This window comes from Alligator mississippiensis, chromosome 13 (assembly GCF_030867095.1).
Source record: "Alligator mississippiensis isolate rAllMis1 chromosome 13, rAllMis1, whole genome shotgun sequence".
NCBI lineage: Eukaryota > Metazoa > Chordata > Crocodylia > Alligatoridae > Alligator > Alligator mississippiensis.
The window spans coordinates 13,420,270-13,447,686 of NC_081836.1; the positions used below are offsets into that span (position 1 = coordinate 13,420,270).

Below are 27,417 nucleotides of genomic sequence, written 5' to 3' on the forward strand. Positions count from 1 at the left end.
TGTGCACCAGCCCTGGGGTGCTCTGTATATGCAGCACATGGGGCGCTCACTGCCCATGGTGCACAGGCTGGACCCATTGCTTCATGTGGCAATGGGAGTCGAGGGCACAGGCTGCATGCAGCAGCCTGGGCTTGACCCCTGTGCTGCCTGCAGTGCTGAGTCCAGCCTACATGCCATGGGCAGTGCATGCCTCATGCTGGCTCCATGTGCAGCATGCACGGCGAGTCTTAGAGTTGGCGCATGCTGCATGCAGTACGTGGGCTGTACCTGGTGCTGTGGACACTATGGTTGTTCCTAGTTTGGCCCACAGACTGGCCCAGCAACCCTCAACTGGCCCATTGGGCTGGATGAGTTTTACATCTCTGCCATAGACATCAAGGTGGGAATTGTGGACTAACTCAAACTTATTCCATTGTGCCAAGAGAAAACTTTACTGAGATCTTTTTCTGAGCAGCGAAGTATGATAAAGTAATATTGCAAGAAACAGACCAGAAATAATCTTCCATGGGTGTACTCATCCACTGTGACTCTGAGAGCTTCCTATCTGTATGCTGGAAGAAGAGGGCATACTGCTTTTTATACTGATGTGCTACAAATCAAATCTAGTTATGGATTGGAAAAGAGCAGACACTTTAAGTTAAGAAAATTGATGTTCTTTACCAGCTATCATGTATGTATGTATGTATGTATGTAAAGAGAACTTCATATATTCTCAATGGCAATTGTATACAATGTTTCTGGTGTGGATAAGATACTGTTAAAATCTTGTATTATTTAAAATCTCCACAAGCATGTTTATAAACAAGAATATACCTTGAAAAATTTCTGCCAGTCTGCTAAATCAGTGTTTCTTCTTTGCTTATCATATAGGTGCATATACAAAGGATTTTTGAGCTCCATCAGAAACTCTTTAACCTTGTAGAAGCAGTAGTGCACAATAGAGGTCATTCTTTCTGGTCTGTTTTTTTTTTTTAATAAAATAACTGTGCAATTTCAGAAATCTTTTAATGGTTTCTGAAATTTAGTAAACAAGTATATTTTAATCTAGAAAATGTAACAAATACTTATAAAAGAATCAGAGATATCGTGTTACATATTACCAGACACTTCATTTCCTGCATTGCAAAACGGCATAAATACTGACAGCGAGTTGTTGTTAAATATGTTGTAGAAGTATAAAATAGATACTTTTATGTTGGCCTATGTGTGGTAAGAAGATAAAAAAAATAAAAACTCAATTCATTGTCAAGACAAACAATATTTGTTTTTGTCAGAAATTATACTTGTGCAGATTGTCCACTGTGAACTCTAGATGAAGTATTGCAGTAAAATTTGTTTGTAGCTTCAAAGTGCAGAAAATATGCAGTAATTTGTTATTGGCAGACAATTTTATTCTGGGGAAACCTTTTCTTTCAAATGGAAAACTTTTTGATCTGAGCTATAATATACAATGTAACATCACTATGCCATACATTTATTTGCAGAGTTCCTATTGATTTTAAATTGACTTCTATTTAAAAATTGATGTTGTGATGGTGCATATTTTAAAAAATAACTTGACAGATGTTGGGGTATAGATGTTACATTTGTCTAATTCAGCAGTTCCCAAACTGTGGTCTGCGTACCACGAATGGCATGCAGACAACTTGTGAGTGGTACATGCATAGGTGGCGGAAGGCCAGTGGGGAGGGATGCACACAGACACACACCCAGCTGCAGCCTGCTGCAGATGGCCAGAAACGCAGCCTAGCTGCATGTGGAGTAGGACCCAGTAGGTAAATGTGTTGGGGGAAAGAGCATGGAGGAGGGAAAGGGCAGGACCGGGCAGATCAAGGCCCCCATGGTGAGGGAGCGAGTGGGGCAGGGCTTGGGGTTAATGGGGCCCCGGGGCGAGCCATAGGATGGCCAGAGCCTTGGGCGGCTCAACCAAGGGGGCTCCTGCCACTGCACACCCCAGGGGAGTCATGGGGGGCATGTGCCCCCAGGATTTCAGTGTGGAGCAGATGTTGGCTCTCCACTGTGCGCTGGGCTCTCCACCCCCCTGCTGTTGGCTCGGGACCTGTGTGTAACACCGTGTGCCTCCCACGTGCTGGCTGTGCCACATCCCCAGCTCGCCCAGCAGCAGGAGGCACAGTATGGCATTGTGCATGGCTCCTGAGGCAGCAGCTTGCAGCATGCAACAGGCAGCCTGCCGCTGCCCCACACTCAGATCTAGGGGCCATATGCCCCCCATGCCTCTCCCAGGGCATGTGAAGCAGCGGGAGCCTTGCCGCCTGGGCCACCACAGGAGGTCTTGGGTGGCGGGAGGGGTTGTGTCCTTCTGTGTTGGCCCTCCTGGGGGGATGGGGTGGGCCCGGCTGACCTGGCTCAGCCCGAGGGGAGAGAACCCCCAGGGAGCAACAGGCTGCCTACTGCATGCTGGGCTCTGCGCCCCGCTGCCATTGCCTTGGGAGTTATGTGCAATGCCATGCTGTGCTTCCCGCCGCTGGGCAGGCAAGGAACAGCACAGCCAGCATGTGGGAGGCACATGGCAACTTGCGTGGCTCTTGAGGCAATGCCAAGAGGGCACAGAGCCCAGCGGGTAGTCCGCCTCTGCCCCACACAAAATCTGGGGGGCATATGCCCCCCATGCCTCCCCCAGGGATGTGAGCTACAGCAGGAAGTCGCGCCCTTTGACGAGCCTCCCGTGGCTCTGTCCCATGACCCGTCTAGCCCCAGGCTATCATTCACCCCAACCCCTGACTCTGTACCACTCCCTCCCTCTCCGTGTGGACCTCGATCTGCCCCCTCCACAGACTTACCTGCTTGGCACTGTGTGTCTGTGTTTCACCCCTCCCACTAAAGACATCCCCACAGGTATCTCTGGATGTGGGTAAGTTTACACTGTCTTTTTTCCAATTTACAGTTATTTTATATGGCTACCATAACTGATAAAACAATGTTTTATGATTACTAAAGGTTTTGATGTTGTTTTAATACATAGTCTGTTACCTATGTGTATGAAAAATTTGCTGGGGGTATTTCAGGCTGTATAGTTTTAAATTCATGGTACGCAGTCTGTCAGAGTTTGGGAACCACTGGTCTAATTTAACCATATTAGATGAGTAGAGTTCAAGCTTTTCACCCCACAGGACTGATGGGCAGTGCTCAATCTCTCTACAGGCTGGATCCGGCTGATGGTCCTGATCTAGCACCCGGGGTGAGCACAGTAGTACCACATCTGGCCATGCAGAGGCGAGTAGGGAGCAGCCCATCACCGATCCCACGCCATGGGGAGAAAGAAGTTTGGAGCCATAACCTGGCCCTGTAGTGGGGAAGGGAGCTGGACCTGACCCTGCCAGGGAAGGGAAAGGGGGCTTGATGCATTCCCAACCTGAACCTGTGGGGGTGGGAGGGCATGGCCTGCCCCCCACGCAGCTGGGTTGGAGGAGGTGTGGCCTAGGCATGACATGGCCCCAGCCCACCATGGGGCTTGGGGTTTGGGAATTTGACAGTGTGGTAGGGGGGCTGTATTAATTGCCACTGCTCCCTTGCTACCAAATTTCTCCTCCTATGGGGAGTCCTGCAGGCTGGGTGCCATGGCTCTGTGGGCCAGAGGTTGAGGCCTTCCCCCCGCCCCCCATTACACAATTGAAAAAAATGATTTCCGAGGGACCTAATCATGACAAGAACATAAGAAATACTTTGTCTCTAAAAAGAGCTTCTCAGCTCTGACTAGATAAGTAAAGATTCCAGTGTCCATCAAAAATAAAAATAAAGTTTACAATCCATTAATCATGATGATTTTTTTTCTTTTAAAGGTAATCCTGGCAAAATGTTGTAGAATTTTAAAAATAATTCTTTATTGTTCAAGTGTATTTTGTGTAATAGCTTTTTTAGAAATGATTTATGACTCACTAAAGAGAGAAATCAAATCTATAGAAAAAGCTGGAAACTTGAGTTTTTTCATATAATCAGCACAAGCCATAAATTGCTAGTGTAATTTTGCAGTCTTCCCTTTATGGTCTATCTTCTCAAAATGTCCTGGTACTTAAGATTTTGAGATTTGTTTGAAATTCCAATATTTTTATTTATTACATTTTCAAATCTTGTAATCAGGTTAGGCACACACCAACTGAAGTTTGCAACTAAAATGTGAATAACCTTTGTGATGCAAAGTGAAGAAGGGATAGAATTAATTTTGAGTTTAGAAAGCCTGCCAGTTGGTGAGAGGCATATTGAGCTTAAGTATTTGATTGTTTACTGTGCCTTTGGCAGTAGTAAACTATAAGAACTAATGAAGTTGCTTCAACCTGCTTCTCAAAAAAATTGTCTTTAGAATGGTACTGTGAATATCTAAAAATAAAAGTTACAGTTTAGGGCATTAAAAACTATGCCAGTGGTTCTCAAACTTTTTAGACTCAAGATACCCCTCATTAAACTCAGGGTTCTCCTTGGAAAATGCTTTAGCTAGTTTTTGGACTACAGAAAAAAAGTAGAGCGATTCTGTTGCAAAGACCTCAGAAAGACTATAGCAGGTCAGAATGTTTTTAACACTATGAATTTCTATTTGAAATCTGTTGGTTTATCTTGTGGATCATGTTTGTTTGCACATTTAAAAGTACTAACATTTCATGGCATTTTTGGAAGGATCTCAAGGCACCCTAGGGTGCTACAGCACCCTGGCTGAGAATCACTGAGTTATGCAGATGCAGTTTCCTGAAACATTTACCTGTAGTCTGAAATATTTTATGCACTGACTTTAGCAGACCTGAGAGAGAAATGTTTGTCACCTACAGATAGTGATATATCATGCAAAGACAAAGTTCCACATTAAGAAATATTTCCTACGCTTGTAGAATAGCAATAGCTAAGTTTTCAAGGCCACAAACAACCCATGTGTATTTGATTTTTAAATCAAATTGATTTAAATCATTATTTAAACCACAGTTCAAATAGTTGGTTAGGAAACCTTTTCTACCAAAAATGCATTCTTGTTGTTTGATATCCTTTATTCATTTAACTTCTTGAAACTTTACTTTTAGAGAAAGGTAAGGGCTTGACTGTGTGAACACAAACTTGGGAAGAGCCAATAGGGCTGATGGGTGGGTAATCAATCAGGTCTGTTATCTCTTATCTCCATATACTTCTGTTAACAAGGATGTTATCTCTGGAGACAACAAATTCTCCCTATGCCTGAAGAAGGGCGTTTGTGCTTAGAAGCTTGCAAAGAACATTTTTTTTCCAACTATTTAGTTGGTCTAATGAAAAATGTCACATCTACCTAAAGAACCTTGTCTGCACACGATCTCTGAAGACACAAGTCCATAGCTTGAGAACCGAATCTAAGCATCGCAGAGATGATTAATGGGATCTTCTAGACCAGGGGTGGGCAATTATTTTGGGTGAAGGGCTGCTTACTGAGTTTTGGCAAGCTGTCAAGGGCTGCATGGGTAGCCCCACTTCTTGAAAGGTGCCTCGCCCCTGGTCATCATTTTGTGACCAGAAGTCCTGCCCCCTAACCTCTGGCCTTTGCCACCAGAAGTCCCTCCCCTTGCCCCCAAAAGTATTCCTTTCAGCAAGGGGTTTTGTCATTTTGGAACCAGAAAAATACCAAATTATATTCTAAAAAGCAAGCATCTACAGCATTCATTAATTTGATTTCAAAAAATATTTTTCTCCTGATTTACATGTGTGTGTAATAAAGGGGATTACATAATAGCTTAAAATGAAGTCTTACTCTTGTATATTGTGGGGGATGGGTTTAGGTTTGTGGGGGGCTATGTGTGTATGGGTATGTGTGGTGTGGGGGGGATGGGTGTGGGGTGAGGCAGCATCATTGGTGGATATGTGGGTGGGTATGGGGTTTGTTGGGTGTTGTGGCTGGAGTGTGTGAGGGGGGTGTGGGTGTGAGGGTCTGCATGTATGGCAGTGCGAGGGGGGTGTTGGTGCATGTGTATGGTGGAGCGTGCATGTGATACTTGCCCTATGAACACATACACACACTCTCTGTCCCTTCCTCCCTCCCTCCCTCACTGCTGGGCAGAGGCTTCTGGTTGGAGGGGCAGGAGTGGGAGTGGGGCAGGGCTGGGCAGGCCTTGCTGCAGGCTGCTGGGTCCTGCTCCTGGCTTCCCCAGGGTCCTACTGCCCTTGGCTTCTGTCATCTTTGACAGGCAGCCAGGAACAGATAAATATTAATTTTCTAAATGTTTTAGGGGCCCTGCAGGCCAGATAGAATGGCCTGGATAGAAGGGCCATATTTTGTTTGCCCCTGTTCTAGTCTGAGCGCACTGCGTCCCATTAGGTAGATCGGTTTTCTTTAATCTTTACTAGTGTATAGATGAGCCTCTGGGAACCCCATAAGATTAGGCCCCTAATATAGTCCGTGGCCTGTTGTGACCTATTTATAAAACTTCTTAATGTTGTCTCAAATAGTATGTAATTAGAAGTTATAATCCATATACCATGATGATATCTTTCAGCTTTAATATATCTTAAATTAAAACTATCTATATATGTTGGGGTTTGTTTTTTTTTTTTTTTAAAGCATCCTAACAAAAAAATCCAATTAAATCAAATCTGACTTAAATAAAAACTGATTAATTTTTTTTTTTTTTTTAAATCACTGATTTTTATCCACCCTGCAAACAACTGAATCTTATGGGAGACTGGCTAGATCAGACTGTCTTTTGTGCTGTTTCTATTACTTCATGACTCCTGGCACATGCTCATTTAATGGCATGATGAGATCTGATCCCTGATTCCCAACAGTTGTACCTCCTGCCATGTTGTGTGTGCATGGCAGGAGGTGCAATTGTTGGGATCAGGGATTATATCCCAAACATGCTATTACTACTTGCCAAGTGCAGGGATCATAATCCTGGGTTCTCCTACACTGACTGCTAAATTGGAAGTGGAGTGCTACAGAGCCAACTTGGGCAGACAATCAGCTGATTGCACTGAGGACTTGAACCAGTTGCAGTCTGGGGCTGGAGCTGACAACCAGATAACTGTTTGCTCCAGCCTAGACAGCCCCAGGTCTTCCCACTCCCAGCACCTGGAGAATTAAAAAAAGCCCAGCTGCAGGTTCACTCTTTAAAGCTCCTTGCATACAGGGGACCCACAGTGCAGGGCATAGGCAGCTGTGGAGCTCCCAGCTTTCCAGTGGTCTGTCCCTCACACCGTGAAGCAGTGCCTGCAGCTGGGGAGTAGGGAGCTTCCAGCTCTCTGGCTGCCACTTCCACTTGCTCCCTGGGTACTTTAAAAAAACAAAACAAAAAAACAACCTGGGTTGCAGCTGGGGCTCCCACCTACTCGCCTGCTTTTTAAAAATCTGGGGGCACAGTGAGCCCAAGATAGGGTAGATGCTTCCTGATGCTGGGCTTAGGACACTCCCCACATCTGCCTCTGGGGTTTTGCTGGGGGTACCAGATTACCAGGAGTGGGCCCAGGCTTGAGGGTGGGGAGAAGCCAGTTCACCACAGTGCGGGGATCAGCGGGCCCGAGCCGACCCAGCGGTAGTGGGGAAACGAGAGGAGCGGGCTCAGAGGAGACAGGGTGAGGGAGGAGTGGGCCTGAGAGGGGGAGGAGGCTCGAGAGCCCGAGCCAAGGGAGGAACTGGCCCGATGCAGGAATGGCTAGGGCAGAGGAGGAGCAAGCCTCTTTTTTTTCCCCCCCCCCCAATCGTTGCCACCTGCAGGGCAGGGTGGGGCGAGGCCTTGCCCTTCCTGTTCCATCCACTCCATTGCCCCTGCCTCCAGGGAGGGGGGGACGGGGGCAGCAAAGCCAGCTGTGCTGGCCTTGTTTCCCCCCGCCCCCCAACCCATGTCCCCACCATCATGGCGGTACACCACCATCTCCTGTTCAAACACTTGTTCGCACTCTGATTGTCTCTTTGTCAGCAAATCGGAGCGTTAATAAAATGTTACAGACAGACCGACTTAGGCTTTTATAATATTAGAATTAAATGTAATGGAGCAGATACATGCTGGTGATGTTGGGACATAAAACTAATTGCTGTGGTGAATTACTTTTTTGGTTGATTTATTTTCTGTTTAAAAGAAAGAAGGAACTTTAAAAAAGGCTTTTACTCAAATGTAAGCTCCTCATGTGACAGGAAGGGGACAAAACATTTAGCAGTCCAGAATGGGATGTTAGACGCACAGGAACCTTGGACCTGTGTTTTAGGATGATGACTAACACTGTTTTTAGGAACTCCTTGATTTTGGTAGTCCGACCTTTTTCTGGTTATCATCTGAAGACAGCCTCTGAAGACCTTATATTGCTTGTATGAATCAGAAATGTATTCGTGTACAGGTTGTGATCCTTCAGCCTTTTTGTTTAGAGCTAAGAGGGCTAGGAAAAAGTGGCCAGGGTTATCATCCCAAAAGATGTGATGCTTGCCAGTCATTCTTATTAGGATTTGACTATGAATGCTTCAGAGAAATGTTGTCTTTAGTTGAGGCTATGCCATCTGTTGAGTGAATTTCACTGTTACATAAATATAATGGGGAAAATGTTTATAGAAGTATTGCTACAGATAGAAATGATTTTCAGAAGTGATTAGACTGAGCAAAAAGTCACTTTTCTGTCAGATTAATAATTGCGTTTTTATTAATACTCATTTTTCTACCCTCATGCCTATCAAACAGAAAAGGTTTGCAGAGGTTTATAAATAACCCTACAGCTTTTAAGAGTGCTTGTTTGAATGAAAGATAGCATCTTACGATGTGTTTACAATCAATTGTTAATCTAATTTCTGGAACAGGTAATTAAACATGTGGATCTAACATCACTGTAATTTATATTACAGGAGCAGCTGCTAGCTCTGCTGTAGCTTGTTTTGGTCAGCCTTCCCATGGTATTTTAGTGGGATTTATAACTGAGTTAGTGCATGATAATATAAAAGCTAGATGGGGGGAGGGTAATCCATTTTATCATTTGATTTCAATTGGTTCAGCTGTAGGGTTTTTATTTTTTTTAATTGCATGGGCTTAACATGCTAATTGGAAGCCCATATTAAAGAAAAAAATGTAAAACTATCCTCAGAACGCAGAGATAAATAGCAAGATAAATGCATCGAAAGCAGCTAATATTATTCAAAGGTATGTTGTCTGAAAATTGGTGTGCTTTAAGGGACAACCTTCAACAGTGATAGCCACTGACAAGTCTTCTCTTATCATTAACATTGGCTTTAAAAACTTCAGGCATATTAGTTTTAGTGTTGGCTAGAAGGCCCACAGCTGGAGTACATACCATAACTTGTTATTTTGCCAGATGTATATTCTGAAGCACTATAGATGGAAAGAGGGCTACCAGGAAGATTATCCAGGTTTGCCCCTACATGACTGAGCATCACCATGTGCAAAAGGGTGCCTGTTCTGCATCCTTTTTACTTTGCAATGAATTAGAGTCCTTTTCTGATGTAGCTGTAACTTTATATTACTTAAATTAAAAAAATAAAAGTATGTTAATTCAGTTATCTTTCAGAGTTGTGAAACCATGGAATAGAGTTCATCTAGACATGTTAAAGAAGCTGTGGTAAAATTGGGTATTCCTTTGGTTTTCAAAAATCTATCTGGAACATCATCAGTGAATTAAGAAAAAGTATGAAATATAGTTCTCTTTATTCTGTTTTGGGACTAGCCACATAAGAACTAACATATACCAAACCAAACTATTTTTAAAATCTAGCCCATTGCTTAACAATAAATTCTAATTGTTAAGATTAATGCTTAACAGTAAATTGGTTGGATTAATAATCCTTCCAGATATAAGCATAAAAACTTCTATGAAATATGTATGGTAGAAAAAACAAATCTGTGGATGCTTTCAATTATGATTAACAGCACTGAATGTAAGGGTGTGTTAATATTTATTCAAAGTATATTTATTGTTGATAAACACAATGATGGATATTTTATTTCTTGAATGTCTTCCTTGGTGATATTCTGTCCCTAGAAGTAAAGTAAACATGACTGTAAATCTGGCTTTGAGTTTTATGCTGTATAAACATAAACATTGGAAAAATACTTGTTTAAGCCTCTCAGGCATTCCCTGGAAAAAGAATTATTTTTATTATATATATTATTTCTACAGAACAAAGATTTTTTTTTTTTTAAATCTCTAGACCAAATTCAGGGGGAAACAATTGCACAATTGATTTCAGAAAATCCAGAGGAATAAACTAAAATCATGTAAATGCTCCAGATTACATCTTTTTTAAAATGGCATAAGAATTGCAACAAGCACCATGGATGAATACGGAATTGTTTAAAGAAACCAAGCCCTCAGCCTACTGCTCCCCCCCCCCCCCCATAAGATGGTCATTTTGTATTCTCTCTCATATGTGTGCATACAGAATGACCATTTTATACCAACTTCCCCCTAATTCATTCTCGTGACATTAATCTCTCTGAATATAAATTAAGCTCTCAGAATAGAAATTTGCTCTGTATACAACTTCAACAAGAACAGCTTTGGGCTTCCTTTATAAAGAAAAACTGAGAACAAAGAGAAAATTCAATTCAGCATGAGGAAAGAAGAGTATGTCAAGGTCACATCTTCTAGTATGCTTCATTTTATTTCAGCAGGCAGAAGGAATATCCAAATTTTGTCTGAAAACAATTTTGTCCAATATCAGTTTATAAAGTCAATGTAGATTATGAAATGTCTTGTTGCCTTGGTTTGTTCCTCTTTTCTTTTGATGCTGTTACTGAAAGTAGTAATATATACAGGCTCCAGATTATTTTTTTTTTTTTAATTCACTTTGCACATTCTGTCCTTGGATTTTACATTTTTGTCATTTTAAAAGCTCTGTGAAGCTTGTTTGACTTGGCAAACTGACTCATTTCAGTAGCTAAATGTTTTATATTTGCAGATAAGATTTTCCTTCTTTATAAGAGGGATTGATTGCTAATGCCTAGCAGTCTCTCTTCATTTTCAGTCTTTGCCCATAGTGGTATTTCTGATTGCATTCTCACTTGTTAATATTTTTTTGTTTATAACTATACAGATCTGATGGTTTCATCTACAAGAGATATTTTCCAATGTTGAAACTTGTCTTTTTTGAGCTGGAATGATATAAAAACAGGTGTGGGAAAACACAGATTCTGAAATAACACACAAAGCACTGGAAATTATTTCCATCTTTCTGTTATTACTTATTGCTTATTTCGGACATGGAAGTACATTGTTATTACTAGAATTAATTTGTAAATTTGCACTCGGTGCTTCTTGATACATTACAGAATTTTCTTATTTTTTCTGTGGTAGGTTGACTTTGGGTTATTAGTTGGGAAAGGTTTGGCCAGCTACAAAAATATACCCAACATGAAATAAATCTGTTGAATATTGGGGCATGAACACACACAACATTTAGAACAGTTGAAATGTGAGTCAAACCTGAAGTGGACAGCCATACAACTCCATTTAAACTGTTTTAAATCTGCCTGGAATGATTTAGAAACATACTTGGAAAATCAAATGCTGTTTTGAACTGGTTCAGGGTTACACGTTGACTCCTTAGATGTTCTGTAACAAAGGTCTGGTTAATTCTCCAAGTATCCTACACTGCAATGCTGTTCCCCCTCCTCCCTTCCTCTTCCCACTGCTGCAACTGGCTGCTTTATGTAGCCAAATTCTACTGCCCCCTCCCCCTTTTTTTCTTTCTGTTGACCCTTTTTTTATTAATGAGCTCCCTTGCACTGTTTGTTCCATAAAAGATACCTTTCCAAGAACCAGCTGTGTCCCTGCTCCCTCCTCCACCCCAGCCCATCATAATGCCCTTCCAGCCCCTGAGAACAAAAAAATAGAGGGTCAGGCTCTTAAGCAAGCACACTGCAGAGTTTGGTCATTTGCAAGCTGTTGAAGTTTATTAAAGTCGTATTTAGGAACCAAGGGGAAGCAAAAAAGTGACAGCGTCCCCAGCCACAGATCACTCCCCCTTGGTACCTCCCAAACAAGCATGCTAGTACTCCCCCTCCCTCCATCCTCCACCAACTCGCCCATTGCAAGGCATGCTGAGCTGTGTACTCACTCCCACCCCTGATACCAGTCACAGTACTTCACACAGTTCTGAACTGTTCCCAAAAAGTTACATTTGAGAACAGTTCAGTTGTGTGTCCACACCCTTGGCTGACCAGTGGTTCCCAAGTCTGCTTTATTTTGCATAGTGGCATGTCTTAAAACACACAGATCACTTCTATATGCGAGAGTCTTCATGGGTCTTCTGAATAGCAGTAGAAAAATACAAAATAAACTACAGTTGCCCCATTAACCAGATTCTGGAGGCCTGTTAAATTCATAATGTACTTGTTTTAGAGGCTGTTGGCTGCTAAATTTTAGTATCCTAGGATTCCTGAAGAGTGAACAAGCAGCATAAACATTCAGGAGAAGAACAATAATGAAGGAATCGGTCTTGAATGAGGGGAGAAGAAAATTATACCGCCTTTCCTCATATATTTTTAAAGTGTTACATTTGGAAGAAGATATTTCTGTTTCTGTTTACAAGAATAAAGTCATTTGTAATAGCAGTAGTGCATGCAGTAGTCAGAGAGAAAAAATCATAAAAAAGGGGGACAGTTAAAATTGTGGAGATTTGTTGAGGAACAGTCAAACCTGGCAATTGCAGTCATAACGAGAAAGCAGTAGGTATGCATTAATTTCAGTCTGTTTTTTCTTTAATAAAAGATTTATAATTAATGCATTTAAAATTGTTATAAAAAGAAGAAACAAGGAAATATCTGTACACACTGAAAGGCAAAAGACAAGCGATTAAAAACCACTCTGTTCCAAAATGAGTGTTTGAGGGAGTAAGAGAGAGATGCACCATAAAGTAAAAATTGTATTCTATGAAGTTTGTCAAGTGTTAGGAAATGCCTGTTAAACGTTTTCTCCTTGGAAATACCAAAAATTAAGTAGGTTTAAAAGAGAAAAATCCTAAATAAGCCCTTGTTACTTCATATTGATGTTATTATAAATGCTATAATTTAAAACCTGTTTGCATTTTGCTTTGCAGACAGTTTCTACATGGACTATACTTAGTCCCATTTGAAATCAATTAGGAGCCAGAATTTTGTTCTTCATGGACATTTTATGTGAAGTGATATCATCTGCATTTTTGGGAAACTTATGCGAGGGCCAAGTACTGGCTTTTTGAATGGAATATGTTAAAAAAGCATTGATAAATTTAATATGGTCTCATCTTTTAGTACTGTTTATACTCAAAAGATTTTGCGTGGGTTAAGCGTGAGCAGGTATCTGTATTGTAATATAGGTTGGTAACCTATGGGCCACAGGCCAGATCCAGCCCAGGAAAGTGGGGGGCTTTTGTGATGTGGGACTTGACCCATGGTGCAGCTGGGTGTCGTTATTATTTCAGCCGGGTCCTAGCACTGGTTTGCCTCAGAGCTAAGCTGGGTTATTCTGACTTGCTGCCAGGAAATGTTGCTGACTGCCAATGTTTTAGGTTCATCTTTCTCCATTTAGCTTACATTTGCAGCTGATATAATTGATCTGTCTCTGCACTGGAAGGTAGTCTACAGCGTAGGTATAAATGATTATTGTCTTTGCGCTCATGATTTGAACAACTTATTTTTCCTGGAGATTAAGTAAAAAGGGACACATTTTGATTCTTATTTTGATATAAAACGCATCATTTTGGTTTTGTAAGGGAGGGAGGAAAGAGAAATTGGAGGTAAAAGGAAACAACCTAGAAAATTTAAATATTTGGACTTAAATCAATTAAGATGATAATTTGTAGTAATTGCCCTTTGCAGTTGTTTTATTTACAAAATTACATTTGAATGGCACAAAATATTATGTATGTGTATATTTGCAACTCCAATATCGTAGGGTTGTCCTGATTAATTTCAGCTGTAGTCTACCCTAGGTTAATTTGTATTAAGGGTTTCACTACAGTATTTTTTTTTTTTAATATTGAATGTTGTAGCATCAATAGAAAAGTTGAAGTAGACACCAAAGATGTTATCTGGTGCCCGTATGTTATTAAAAGTCTTCTGTTGTCTTTATTTGCTGTTGAATTAGGCCCATAATAAAGTTCTAATTTTTAAAATAACAGTATTTCTTTGAACAAAATAATCTAAGACCCAGCAGAGCCACTTCTGTAGTATTAAACTCCACTTGTGTGACATACACTTCTCTAGGCAGTTTTCCACTTGTCTGGATGAATACATCTGCACTGTGGTTTTGTCCAGCATGCAGTTTTTTAAAGTATGTCATTTGCAATATATGTTTATAAATTTTACTGCTTCAACTTAAACCACTACAATTTTTATTTAGAAGCACCCTCTGCCAAGGTACTATGGGCACTGAACAGTCGTAATAGGGGATAGATCACTCTAGGTGAACCAGGTTTAATGTTCTCTGTCTGAAACATCTACAGCCACTGTCGGAGATGGGATACAGGGATACATTTGCATACAAGGAAACCTCATTTAAATGTACTGTCTGTTGTTAAAATGCTCAGTAATGTGAACCAACTGTGTAGTAGATTAAATGTTAATGTGCTCAGTAATGGGAACCAACTATGAAGTAGATTAAATTAGGGGTTCAGTGATGGAGATTTTGGGGGCTGATACCGATATTTAAGGAGGCATATTGGAAGATACTGATACAATATTGGCAGCACGGGGCTTTTCTTGCTGGGAACTGGGCTTGGAGTGGGCTCCAGTGGCTCTGGAAGGAGGCTGCAGCCACCCCAAATTTTGCCACAGCTCTGCTCCCAGGTGCATGCCACCACTCGGTGCAGCCCCGGCTGAATGTCCCGCTTCCACCCAGATGCCTGGAAAAGCCAGGGCTGTATTGGGCAGCAGCACAGGGCTGGGAGCAGAGCTGAAGCAAAATTTGGGTTGGCTGCAGCCTCCTCCCAATGCCCCTGGAGCCTGCTGCGAGCCCAGCCCCTGGCAAGAAAAGCCCTGCGCAGCACTGGCTCCAGCTCCACCCTGCAACTTCAGCTTTACCTGCACCATGCAGAGCCAGGGGCACCCCAGCCCCTACCCCTGCCCTTCTGGGGTGTAAGCAGTGGCGGGAGCCACCCCCACCCCATGAGCTGCACCTCCATCCTGCAGGTGGGCCTCCCCCACTGGGCAGCGCTTGTCCCTGCCCCCTCCCTTACTGCGGGGGTGTTGATCTGCCCCCCCACGCTGCTTCCCTCCCCTTCAGACTTCCTTTCTGACTTACCAGCTGGAGGCAGCTTTCCATGCTGCTGGCTCCACTCTGTGCTTTGCTGCACCTGTGCACAGCATGGGCATTTATTGGTCAAATTATAGGCCCCATTGGACCAATATCCATTATAGACAATTTTCTTTATATATGTACCGATCTGATGTTGGACCGATGTATCAGTACACCTCTAGATTAAATGCAACCAACACCAAGCATGACTAAAACACATGGCCTATATTGGGCAAACATTGTGTTGGGAACCTTTAAAAAAAAATAAAAAATTACAGACTTTATTAAAAACACACTTGCAAAGCTTCACACATTGAGCACTTTTGTTTTACCAAAACTTCATATTGCAAAAACAGCCACATACCCAAAAACATACAACTACTAGGGCTATGCGAAGCTTTGGGTGCTGATTCTGTTTGGAGGAGATTAGGCCCCTGATTTGGTGGCCAAATCTCTAAATACGAATCAAATCAGGGGACCAATAAAAAGGGCCAAATTGATTTGAAGCTCTCCAAATCTTTGGAAAAATTTCAGAGCACTTTGATTTGGGCTCTAGGTCCCTGCCTGCTGCAGCAGGGAGCTGGAGCCAGACTTGGAGCTGGTAAGTAGGGGGCAGAGGAGGGGGGGCTGGGGGAGTGGACCATGAGGGGAGACCCCTGTTGGGCTGCACCCCTCACCTGCTCCCCCATCCCCCCCCTCCCCCCCCATGGCTGCCCCACTCACCCCAGCTCCTGGCCCTTTAAAAAAAAGCCTCCACTCACTGGGTGCTGCTGGGCGGCCGGGCAATCCCTGCTGCCCCCCACTGCCCCACGCTATATGGGGGGCTCTGTACAAGCCCCCCATGGCTGCCCTGCCCACCCCAGCTCTGGCCCTTTTAAGAAAAAAAAAAAAAAATGAACACCCCCCCCCCCAGACTCAGTGCACCTGCAGTGGCCTCAGGACTTGGGGGGGGGGGGGGGGGGCTTATGGAGAGCCCCCCACACGGCATGGGGCAGCAGGGATCACTCCCTGCTGGCAGGAACTGGTGAGTTCGGGGGGGGGTTCTCGGGGGTTTTTTTTATTATTTTTTTTATTTTTTCTTAAAGGGCTGGAGCTGTGGCACGTGGGGCAGCCATGGTGGGGGTGAGGGGCTCATGGCAGAGTCCCCCATGAAGCGTGGGGCAGTCGGGATCTCCCTTTGCCCGGCAGCACTCAGTGATTCAGGGCTCTTTTTAAGTGTTGGGAGCTGGGGTGGGCAGGGCAGCCATTGCCGGGCTGGGAGAGCAGGGGATAGGCCTTAGTGATTCAGAGGTTTGGCAGCAGCCCAGTCTCTGAATCGGATTCAGCTGAATCAATTCAGGACAGTGATTCGAATCACTGAATCACTCCCCTGAATTAGCTGAATCTGAATTTGAAGCAAATACTAGCTGCTTTGCGCAGGCCTAGCAGCTACGTATATTAAAACCTGAAACAACATGCACCAACTTCTCGCAAAAAACCCTTGCAAGAACTCTTTTTTTTTTTTTTTGTTTTGTTTTCCATACAGAACCCCATGAAAAATGATGACCTCAGTTAACCACCTGAAACTCTCTGCTTCTCCCATCAGTCTTCTTTGTTGGTTTAGTGAAACAAGTATGACAAGTATGTCCAGTCCTTTTTCCTCCTCTTCTCTGATCCCTTCCTTGTCCTGATTTTGATGTAGTATTTCAGTTCATGTAGTCTCAGCTTCAGGCACTCTTTTGGTGAAAGACAAACCCTTAAAACTCAGAGGTTTTTTACTTTCCATCTAGTTTTAATACATGCTAATGAAATCCTTAATGTTTCCTCTGGTCCCTTTTTATACGAGTCCATATAGCACCATCTCCCACATTAACAAGAGGTTTATTTTGGTGACACTGAAAGTGGTGAACTCTTTCCCATACCCCCTTTGCATATGTACAGTCCCAAAACACATATTCCCACCATTTCTTCTTTCCTGCACCACTCCCTTGGACATCGTGATGAGCTTGATAAGCTCTCTGTATCGCACCTCTCATCACCAAGGTATTTTTTTACAACCATCCACACTAGGTCAGTACATTTTCCTTTTGGTTGTATACAAGCCACCACTCCCCACACCTTCATTTGTCCTTCTGTGAAGTTTCTCATCGGCCCCATTCTGTCTGTCTTGCCTTTTTTTTTCCCAGTTCCAAGATGGCAAACCTCCTTGCTGAAAGGAGTACTCCCAGGGGAAAGGGGAGGGACTTCCAGTGGCAAAGGTTAGGGGTTAGAGGGCAGGACTTCTGGTCCCAAGATGGCAACTAGGGGGCGGGGCAGGGCTACCCATGCAGCCCTTGACAGCTCATGAAACTCATGAAGTGGTTCTCCAGCCAAAATAATTGCCCACCCTTGATATGACTATAGTAGTTAGAGACAGATTTTTTGATGGAAGGGGTGCTGAAACATGCATCAGAGTATGGAGAAGTGATGGGGGCTAAACTAAATAGATCAAAATGCACCATAATGGAAGTGGGGAACTGGAGGGACTTGGAGAAGTTGGGCCTTCAAATGAGAGAGAGAAATCTGAGTGCTAGGGATCCCAGTGGACACTGAGGAGAAAGGTAATACAGCAAAGGAAAATGTGATGGGGAAATACTTTAGTTGTGGTCCGAAAGGACACTGTCCTTTGCTGAAAAAGTGGCTTCAGTTAAAGCTGTGCTACTACCAATTATCCTGTGTATGGGAATTGTAATTCTACCAATGTGGCAGCAGATATCAAAAGTACTGAGGGAGATGTGTGCGCTCTTCTGGAATGCCAAAAGAGAAAGGTTGGCTAGATCTGAACTGTACAAAGCAAGAGAGATGGGGGCGAGAGGGGGGCTGCTGAACTTGGGCCTGGTTGTGTATGCGAAATATATAAGCACACTATGCAAGGCGGTAACGGAGTGAGAAGGAAAAGCAGCACGTATCACCCAATTTCATGCAGCTGCAATTTTGAGGAAATGTGGAGTTTACCAGACCTCTTTAAAGTGTCCGTGGGTGTGGCAACTCTCATTTACATCGGGGTGGAAGGTTTCATGCAGAGGTAGAAAATGGGGAAAGTAGGGATGGAGATCCTGAAGGATCATAAGAAATTGATGAAAGTGGTAAGACCGAGAGAAACACAGAGTGCATGTGGGGGCTGTGGGTGTGTATGTGGGGTGGGAGACCCATGTGGGTGGGTATGTGTATGGATATGTGGGGTGTGGCTGGGACCGCAGAACACAGCAGGAACCAGCCAGGCCTGGTCCAACCCTCATAGACTGGGGCAATCACTGGCGCCTAGGCAGAGACTTCTGGTTGGGGGCTGGAGGTGGGGTCAGGCGGGACTTGCTACTGCTGCCTTGGGTCCTGCCGCTGCTGTCACCTCGTGAGCTTAAACAGGCAGCCACAGGCAGATAATTTTCTAAGTTTTTAGTGGCCCCATGGGCTGGGTAGAATGGGCTGGATCTGGCCTGTGGGCTGTATTTTGCCTGCCTCTGATTTATATCATCCATGTATAATACATATAATACCTCTCCCAGTATTTTTACTCTGCTTATGACCTTGTCTTTTCATATTCTTTGTGCTAACCGTTTCATGCCACACACACACAGTAGTGGCGATGGGGGGCACCATTGTTTAACCCCTGTATGGATTTTAAAAGCCACGTTTTTAGAGGCCCATTAATTTGGACTTGACCCTCCACTTCTCTGTACAGTAATCTTATGCAACCTAGACACTTCTCTTGGAACCCTATTTTTCTAGCACCTCGAATATGTAATCATGATCTACTTTGTCATATGCTTTTTCAAAATATAGGGTTTTTTTTTAACTGTTTGCTTTCCTTTCTTGAATGTAAGATGGTGCATCTCTCTGATCATTCTGATCACTTGGGAGATCTTTCCACGTGGTACTGCTTATGCTTGGTCTTCATGTATCATCTTTTGGAGGTTTTTGCTCATCCTCAAAGCCAGCGTCTTGGTCATTAACTTATAGTTAGGGATCTACCTAAATTGTGCTGGAAGTACACTGGGCAGCACTCCATTTAATTTTGCTTTTCTTGCTGTGCCCCTCACCCCTGGTCACTGATTGGCAGCAGGGCTCCAGTGTCCCTGCTGCTTGTGATTTTTCGCTCCTGATTGGTTAGGAGGCAAAAACTGCAGTTTTAAATATGCTTTGGCTTTTCCTCCTGCCGCTGATGTAGCTGAGGGACCCCAGTGGCCCCCCTGCTTGCTTCCAATTATCCAGGAGGCAAAAAGCACAGCATATTTAAAACTGTGTTTTTTGCCTTCCAGTTGATCAGGAGCTAGTGGCAGGACCGCCAGGGCCCCTCTACCAATCAGCAGCGGGGGTGCTGCATGGCTAAAACAGCAAGATTAAGAGACCCTCTATGCAGCATACTTCCATCGCAATTTAGGTAGATCCCTACTTATAGCCCATATTAAGAAGCGTAATTGGTCTCCAGTTCTTCAGGAGTTCCTTCTTCCCTTTCTCAGAGTAAAATCACAATACCTCTTGTAAAATCTTTCCCTGCCTCTCCTGTTTCTATTTCCTCAAAAACTTTCACTGTATCCCTCCCTCCCCATGCCCAAACTTTCTCGTAAAAGTCCACAGGTAGTTTGTCTACTCCTGATTTCCCTCTCTTAACAGATTTTAAGCATTCCTCTGCATCCTTTTAAGCTTATCGTTTCCTCCGTCCTCTTTTGTTTCCTCCTCTTCTGTTTTCTCTTCAGTCTCTTTCAGCAAAACCTTCATTTTCTCTTTCTGATACAGCTCTTCATGAAATCTTGTTGCCTCCAACACCTCCTTCTACTTTTCCACCCAGGTACCACGTTCTTCCTGTCCTGTTTTTAGCTCTCCCTTTTGTTGTCTTCTCTCTGGCCCAAAAGTTTTGGGACTGCTCTGTTTTCTCCCACCCAGGGTGCTTATTCTAAAACCATTCTCTCATCTTTCCTGTAAGCCAGCTTTCTGTCTTTTGCTTTGTTTCTTCTAATCTTTTTCATACCTGTTTTTCTTCTGTGGCTTCCTTTAGCAGCTCCTGCATTGTCTTTTGTAGCTCTCTCAGTTCTTTCGTTCTTTTCCCCATGATTTTTAGACCTTCCTTCCTTGAAGAATTCTCTCATCCTTTTCTTTACTGTCTTCCACCGTTCTCTGGTACCCTTAAAATTTTTTTTCAGTGTTCTCCACCCCTCATACTGTCTCATGCACACTTGACACATTTTCTCATCTTGTAGCAGTTGAACATTTAACCTCCATATTCCCCTTTCTCTTACAGGGCTCTTACCAAGACTTAGTTCTGCCTTCAGCATCCAGTGATCACTAAATGTCCCAGTTATGGTTTCTTTCTTCGTTATCTGTATTTCTTTTGATACAAACACATAGTCAATTCTTGATTGTTACCAAATATAATAAAAGAAGAGTCACTAAGAGATCTGTGGACAGGGGAGAAAGTTTTAACTAGAACTGACCCCCGTGGAAAGAAACAATCTGCATGAACTGTCTAAAGTTCTATCTCCTCCTTCCCCTGTTCTGTCACCCACTTCTGTTATGCAGGTGAAGTCCCCTGCTGTTATCCACGATCACTCTCCAACCACATAGACTCTTAGTTTCATAGTTAGTAGGGTTAGAAGGGACCTGAGCAGATCATCAAGTCCGACCCCTTGCCACAGGCAGGAAAGAATGCTAGGGTCAGACGACCCCGGCAAGGTGTCTATCTAGCCTCCTCTTAAAGACCCCCAGGGGTAGGAGCGAGGACCACTTCCCTTGGAAGTTGGTTCCAGATCCTAGCCACTCTGACTGTGAAGTAATGCCTCCTGATATCCAGCCTGAATCTGCTCTCTGTCAGCTTATGGCCGTTGTTCCTTGTTACTCCCAGTAGTGCTCGGGAGAACAGCTGGTCTCCCTTGGCCAGTTTATAGATGGCCACCAGATCCCTTCTCGTCCTCTTGTGAAGGCTGAACAGGTTCAGATCCTGTAGCCTATCCTCATAGGACCTGCCCTGCTGCCCCCTGATCATGCGAGTGGCCCTCCTCTGGACCCTCTTGATGTTGTCCACATAACTCCTGAAGTGCGATGCCCAGAACTGGACACAGTACTCCAACTGGGGCCTGACCAAGGTCGCATAGAGGGGGAGGATCATCTCCTTGGACCTGCTCGTGATGCATCTGTGGATGCATGACAAGGTGCGGTTAGCCTTTCTGACTGCATCCCCACATTGGCGGCCCGTGTTCACCTTTGAGTCAATAATGACTCCAAGATCCTTTTCTGCCTCTGTGCTGGCGAGAGGGGAGTTCCCCAGCCTGTAGGTGTGCTGTTGGTTCTTCCTCCCCAGGTGTAGTACCTTGCTCTTGTCAGTGTTGAAACCCATCCTATTCTCATCCGCCCACTTCTGTAACCTGTCCAGATCTGACTGCAGCTTGTCCCTCCCCTCTAGTGTGCCCACCTCCTCCCACATCTTAGTGTCATCTACGAATTTGAACAAGGTGCTATTCGCCCTCTCGTCCAAGTCGCTGATGAAGATGTTGAACAGCACAGGCCTGAGGACCGAGCCCTGGGGAACCCTACTGCCCACATCCTTCCAGGTTGAAAAAGACCCGTCCACCACTACTCTGAGTACAGCCCTCCAGCCAATTAGCGACCCATCTGACCACATAGGGATTGACACCACAGTAGCCTAATTTTGTTAATGAGAATGGGGTGAGAGACGGTGTCAAAGGCTTTTCTAAAGTCCAGGAAGACTACATCCACCGCGACGCCTGCGTCCAAAGATTTAGTGACCTGATCATAGAAGGCCACAAGGTTGGTCTGACAGGACCTGCCTCTGATGAACCCATGTTGGTTGCCCCTAAGCATACACTCCCCTGCTGGTCCCTCACAGATGTGCTTCTGGGTAATTTTCTCGAAGAGCTTCCCCAGGACTGAGGTAAGACTAACAGGCCTGTAGTTTCCTGGGTCCTCCCTCCCTTTTTTGAAAATGGGGACCACATTGGCCCTCTTCCAGTCCTCTGGCACCTCGCCAGGGCACCACGAGTGCTCGTAAAGCCGTGCCAGGGTACCTGCAATGACCTCTGCTAATCCTCTCAGCACTCTGGGGTGGATTTCATCAGGACTTGTTGATTTAGACATGTCCAGTCCCACCAGGAGGTCCCTTACTAGGTCCACTCCAACCCTGGGTCTGGCTGCGCCTCCCGTGGGACCGTCAGGGATCATGATGGGGGGATGACCTGGTCATCTTAGTACTCCTTGTACTCTGCAGCTCTATGCCCCTTCCCTTCACATCTGTAACACCATGAGGGCAGAGTGTGTGGACAGATGCCCCTCATTGCTGCATTGCCTTGTACCCATGGTATGATAGAAGACCCCAGTGGGGCCCCATTGGATCACAGATGGGAGGTGCTGCACTGCACTTAGGCTCTTCTTATGTGCTCTCAACACACACAACTAGTGCCCTCCCTGACCTCATCCAAATACATTTGTCCCGCACCTTCTCCATACGCATTCCTCTTTGCACATGCAATTCCATCCACTTCTGCTTCTAATAAATCCATATACATTCTTACTACAGTTACTTGTTCCTTGACTTTTCCCCTACTATAAACTTTATCCCTCTTAATTCCTCCCTCCCACACTCCTTTGCATGTTATTCCAAAAATTTTCATACCCTTCTTTGCTCCAGTAAGGAAACTCCCAAGTCTTTCTGTTTTGGGAAGCATTGAGACTGGTCAGATGTTCCATCTGCATCTCAGGTGTCTCAGCAGTACTTTTGATGAACAGATGTGAGTTCCTAGAATCGATCCCATCTGCATCCCATCACTGATTAATATTGCTTTTATCCACAATCTTTGATCCTCCCTGACATATCTCAGTGCACCTTCTGTCTTCCCACTGTGCCGTTTCTGGTGGGCCACCATTCTTTTATGCTTCTCCTGCTTTCTGCTTCTTGTCTGTGCCTTCTCTTGCTGTTCCCGCTCTATCTTCTGTTCTCTTCTGTTCCTGTCTTCCCCTTGGCATTATTCCTCTCTCTGTTACCTTCTTTGCCGCTACCTCTATCATTGTTGCCACTTCCACTGTTGCTCCCATCTTCTTCATCTTTCTTCTCTACTTCTTCACCTTTGTCTGCTTTCTGTCTGTCTCTAGACTGTCTTTTCTGCTCTTAATTTCATTCTCTGCATCCTGGTTATTTGCAACCACTGCTATTGTTTTGAGCTTCAGGTTTCCCTCCTCTGCTCCTTACACCCTAATGCTCCATTGTTCCCTGTCTCTGCAGTTAAGGCATTGATCAGGCTTTCAGCTGATCACTTGATCTTAGCCAAGAGGAAATACTAATGGGAACCTACCATAAGGATAAGTTAGGGCAGCCCACCTGAATAAAATGTATAGTAGTGCCCGTTGAATGCAGAAAGATCACCGACTCTTTGAAATTGTGGTGATCCACTACAGTGAATACATTTTGACTTCATCTTCACTCCCAGGGCTGAGCTGTGCCTTTTCTTTCCCTTTTTTTAGTGATTCCTGTTTCTTCATCAGCCTTAAATGCCTGGCAAATATCACCAAGCAGGGCCCCAAACAGTTCACCCAGAGTCCCTCTGTTGCCCCTCTGTCTTCTCAGCCTGGTGCGTATTAGTGGGGTGCTGCCCATGCAGTAGAGAAGAACCACGTTGTCCTGTACCTAATCTGCATATACATTTTTGGAGGATCCCAGGACTCATGACGAGAACACCCAATTCCAGTCATGAGTTGGGGGTTAATTAGCACCTGGATCTTTCGTGGGGGTGTCTGGATTACACATATACTAAGTAGTACTGAGCTGTGGGGTCACCATGGCTTGAAATACTCGACTGCTGGAGCCCAGCCCAATGAACTATATAGTAAACCTTGAGCCTTTTGGCGTTGGATTACTATAATGCGTAGTTTGTACTAGGGCAACGAATATGGTGAGGGGGCTGGGGCACATGACTTATGAGGAGAGGCTGAGGGAACGGGGCTTATTTAGTCTAGAGAAGAGAAGGAGAGAGGATTTAATAGCAGCCTTCAACTACCTGAAGGGACGTTCAAAAGAGGATGGAACTAGACTGTCCTCAGTGATGGCAGATGACAGAACAAGGAGCAAAGCTCTGAAGTTGCAGCAAGGGAAGTTTAGGTTAGATATTAGGAAGAATTTTCTCATTGGGAGGGTAATAAAACACTGGGACAGGTGACACAGAGGTTGTGGAATCCATCCTTGGCGATTTGTAAGACCCAGCTAGACAAAGCCTTGGCCTGGATGATCTAGTTGGGGCTGGTCCTGCTTTGAGCAGGGGTTTGGACTAGATGACCTCCTGAGATTCCTTCTAACTCTCATTTTCTATGTTTTTATGATTCTGTATATAAGTAGATACAGAAGTTCTACTTAAAAATGTGTTTATGGAATATCTGTGCTAAAAGAACTTGCAGCAGTTTCAAAAAAGGGGAAATGCATCAATTTTGAATGAACTAAGTCTTTGGATACTATATGTAAATTGTTATAGGTATGTCTTTTTTAAGGTCACTGTTTTCAAATTTGCTTCTCACTTACATGCGCTTGGGGAGAACAGGGTCTGACAGTAAGGGGTGAAGGGAAGGGCTGCAGGAGGAAGAAGTTGGGGGGAGGCAGAGAGAAAGGGGGCTACCTGACCCCCCCCGGCTGATTTATTTTCCCAGCTGTAGCAGTGGGAGAGAGACAAATTCAAGCTAACCCTCCAGTAATTAGATTTTATTCCTGGAAAATTACAACAAATGTATACATTTTCCACATATAGAGAAAAAAGGTACGTGCACTGGAAGAACCTTTTATAAAAATGCAAACCATATTTTCTTGCTTATTCAAATTTCCAAAGAGCAGAAGTAAAAAATAAATGATTTAGACTTACATTAGTATGATATAAAGCTTTCATTTTTTTTTTTTTTTATTTTCTTAGCTTCTGAGCTTAATGATTTGGTGCCATCAACTTTAAAAGTTTAAAGGAAGGATTGCAGTTTTTTTTCAGTGATCTGCAGGATTAACAATTGATAGAACTTGCTGCAGCATGTGGAAACTATACTGTGTACCAGTGATTTCTACTAAATGTGCAGGGACATTTCAGCCTTTTTTGCACTAGATTCATTTGCCAAAATGTTTCTAGTGGTTCATGCCTGCTGGTGTTTGTAGAGGTGTTCCAAGGTAGATAAAAACCAATACCCATTGCTCTTACAAGTATAGACCTTGTGTAGAACATTATGCAGCACAGAGCTCAAAATGCTGCTGGTTGTCCAGAAACTACTGTTACTTGCCAACAGTGTCAGCTAAATCTGTAGAGGCCACAATGTATAATATAAACACTCCTGTTTGATAATAAATACATAAGAGGAGCAGTTGCATCATTTAATACCGCAACATTTAATCCCATCAGTGTCTTTGCATCTCGTACTTGTTCTGTAGTTAAATTTACACTGATTTCGTTAGTGATCATCTGCATGTTTTATGAATGTTAATAGACGATTTGCTGGTAGTTCTAATAACACCATATGACAGGGATAGGCAATGTTTTTGGCCAGAGTACCAAGAAACCCCCACAGTGTCTACCTTGTAAAGTGCCAGAGTGGCAGCATGCCAGAAAAACAAAAACAGGTTGTGGGGTATGTGTCAGGATGCATTATATATTAATATAGTTAATAGTCATTTTTTTTTTACAGTAAATACCAGGTTTTCTAAAAATTTGAACCTGATACCAAATAAAACTTCATATACTACCTTCGTTGCTTTGGGGGTTTTTTGTTTTGTTTTGGTTTTTTTTGGTTAAATATGTTGTGATGAGCAAAAAAGAAAAAGGGAGGAGAGAAGAAAAATAAGAGAGGGAGAAAAGAAAAGACAGGGAGAGGGGAGAAGGAAAGAAAGAAGGAGGAAGAGGGAAAGGGAGGGAGGAAGGGAAAGAAGAGGAAGAAACTACAAGGAGCAGCTGCCAGAGCCTGGCAGCCTGTCTTCCTGCACACCAGCAATGCAGGTGTGCGGGCACTGGGCCCACAAGGTGGTGGCAGCAGAGGCCGCTGCTGCTGATGTCCCTCCCCGCCTTGCCCCTCCAATAATGCAGGCAAGCGGGCAGGTACAGAGGTGGTGCTAGGGTAGGCTTGCTGCACGGTGTGGTGGCTGGGCTTAGGCCACTTGCTGTGGCCCCGGCCCCAGCAGCACAGTGAAAGCTTCTTGGGCCTCTGCCAGTGACCTTGGTGGAAATGGGGTTGGGGGCTCACATGCCCCCACTACGAGTCGCCCATAATTAGGGACAGGGGTTGCCCCAGCCTCTTCCCAGTGGAGCTGTACTGTGGGCAGGAGTGGGGTGGGCTCAGCCACGTGGGGTGGGTGGTAGGGGTTGGGGGAGGGGCAGTTATGGGGGTGGGGGGCGCTGTGTGTCATTTGCTCCTGATCCACGGGGTGGCAAAAACCACAGTTTTAAGTATGTCACTGTTTTGTTGCTCATTGCTAATTGGCTGAGGGGCCATGGCAGTCTCACTGTATGTTGTTGACTGGCCACAAGGCAGAAACTGCATCATATTGAAAACTGTGGTTTTCACTTCCCCATTGACCGTGAGCGAGCAGTGAGCAGTTGGGGGGGCAGGGGGGAATGCGTGGGGGAACCTGAAAAATCGGCGCAAGTGCGGTGCATGGTGGCTCCTTTGATTTTGCAGGTTCCCCCGTGCAACACCACAGGCATGGGGGTGGGTGAGCAGAACGCAGGCAGCGTCCCTACACCCCTGCCCACGTTCTCCTGACCCCACCCCCAGTACCTGCCACGGCTCTGGGAGCTGTTGCTGATCTAGAGAGCCCAAAGCAGCAACTTAGAAAAATGTTTTTTTAACACTTGCCTTGGCACACCTGGCATGCCAGTCTCCACATGTCGCTAACTGGCACGGGGGTTGCCTGTCCCTGCCGTATGAGTGCACTCTTAAGCCACTGGGTCTCTTCCTATTGCTTATTAAATACCATTCTAGTCAGTGTTCTTGTCCTTTACAGTTTAACTGTCATTAGTGAAAGCAACCATCTTTATAGCTTAATATTTATGTGTGCCTCAGTGACTTGGAAGCATGTTCTACAGACAAATAATTTAACCTGTCACGTTTTACCGTATAGATTGAATCTAGTATTAACTCTTTTTCATTTTTGAAAATAAAATCTCTTAAATTTATTTGCTGTAATGGTTATAAAATATGTATTATGATTTCTCTGATATTTTTTCCAAATGTGCCTTTGCCATGTCTGCTTCTTCAAATTCAACT

At 44.1% G+C, this 27,417-nt stretch overlaps 1 protein-coding gene across 3 annotated transcripts in view; it reads left to right on the forward strand.

Moving 5' to 3' along the window:
• PRKCZ (protein kinase C zeta) overlaps window positions 1-27,417 on the forward strand; it is a 214,881-nt gene that overhangs the window by 58,741 nt on the left and 128,723 nt on the right. The window contains exon 2 of one of the 3 annotated variants that reach the window (XM_019493969.2): window positions 16,700-16,794. The exons of the other annotated variants lie outside the window; for them this stretch is intronic. Coding sequence (XP_019349514.2) covers window positions 16,713-16,794 — 82 coding nt within the window. The 5' untranslated portion in view covers window positions 16,700-16,712. The remainder of the gene's footprint in view (window positions 1-16,699; window positions 16,795-27,417) is intronic. 3 annotated transcript variants of the gene reach the window in all.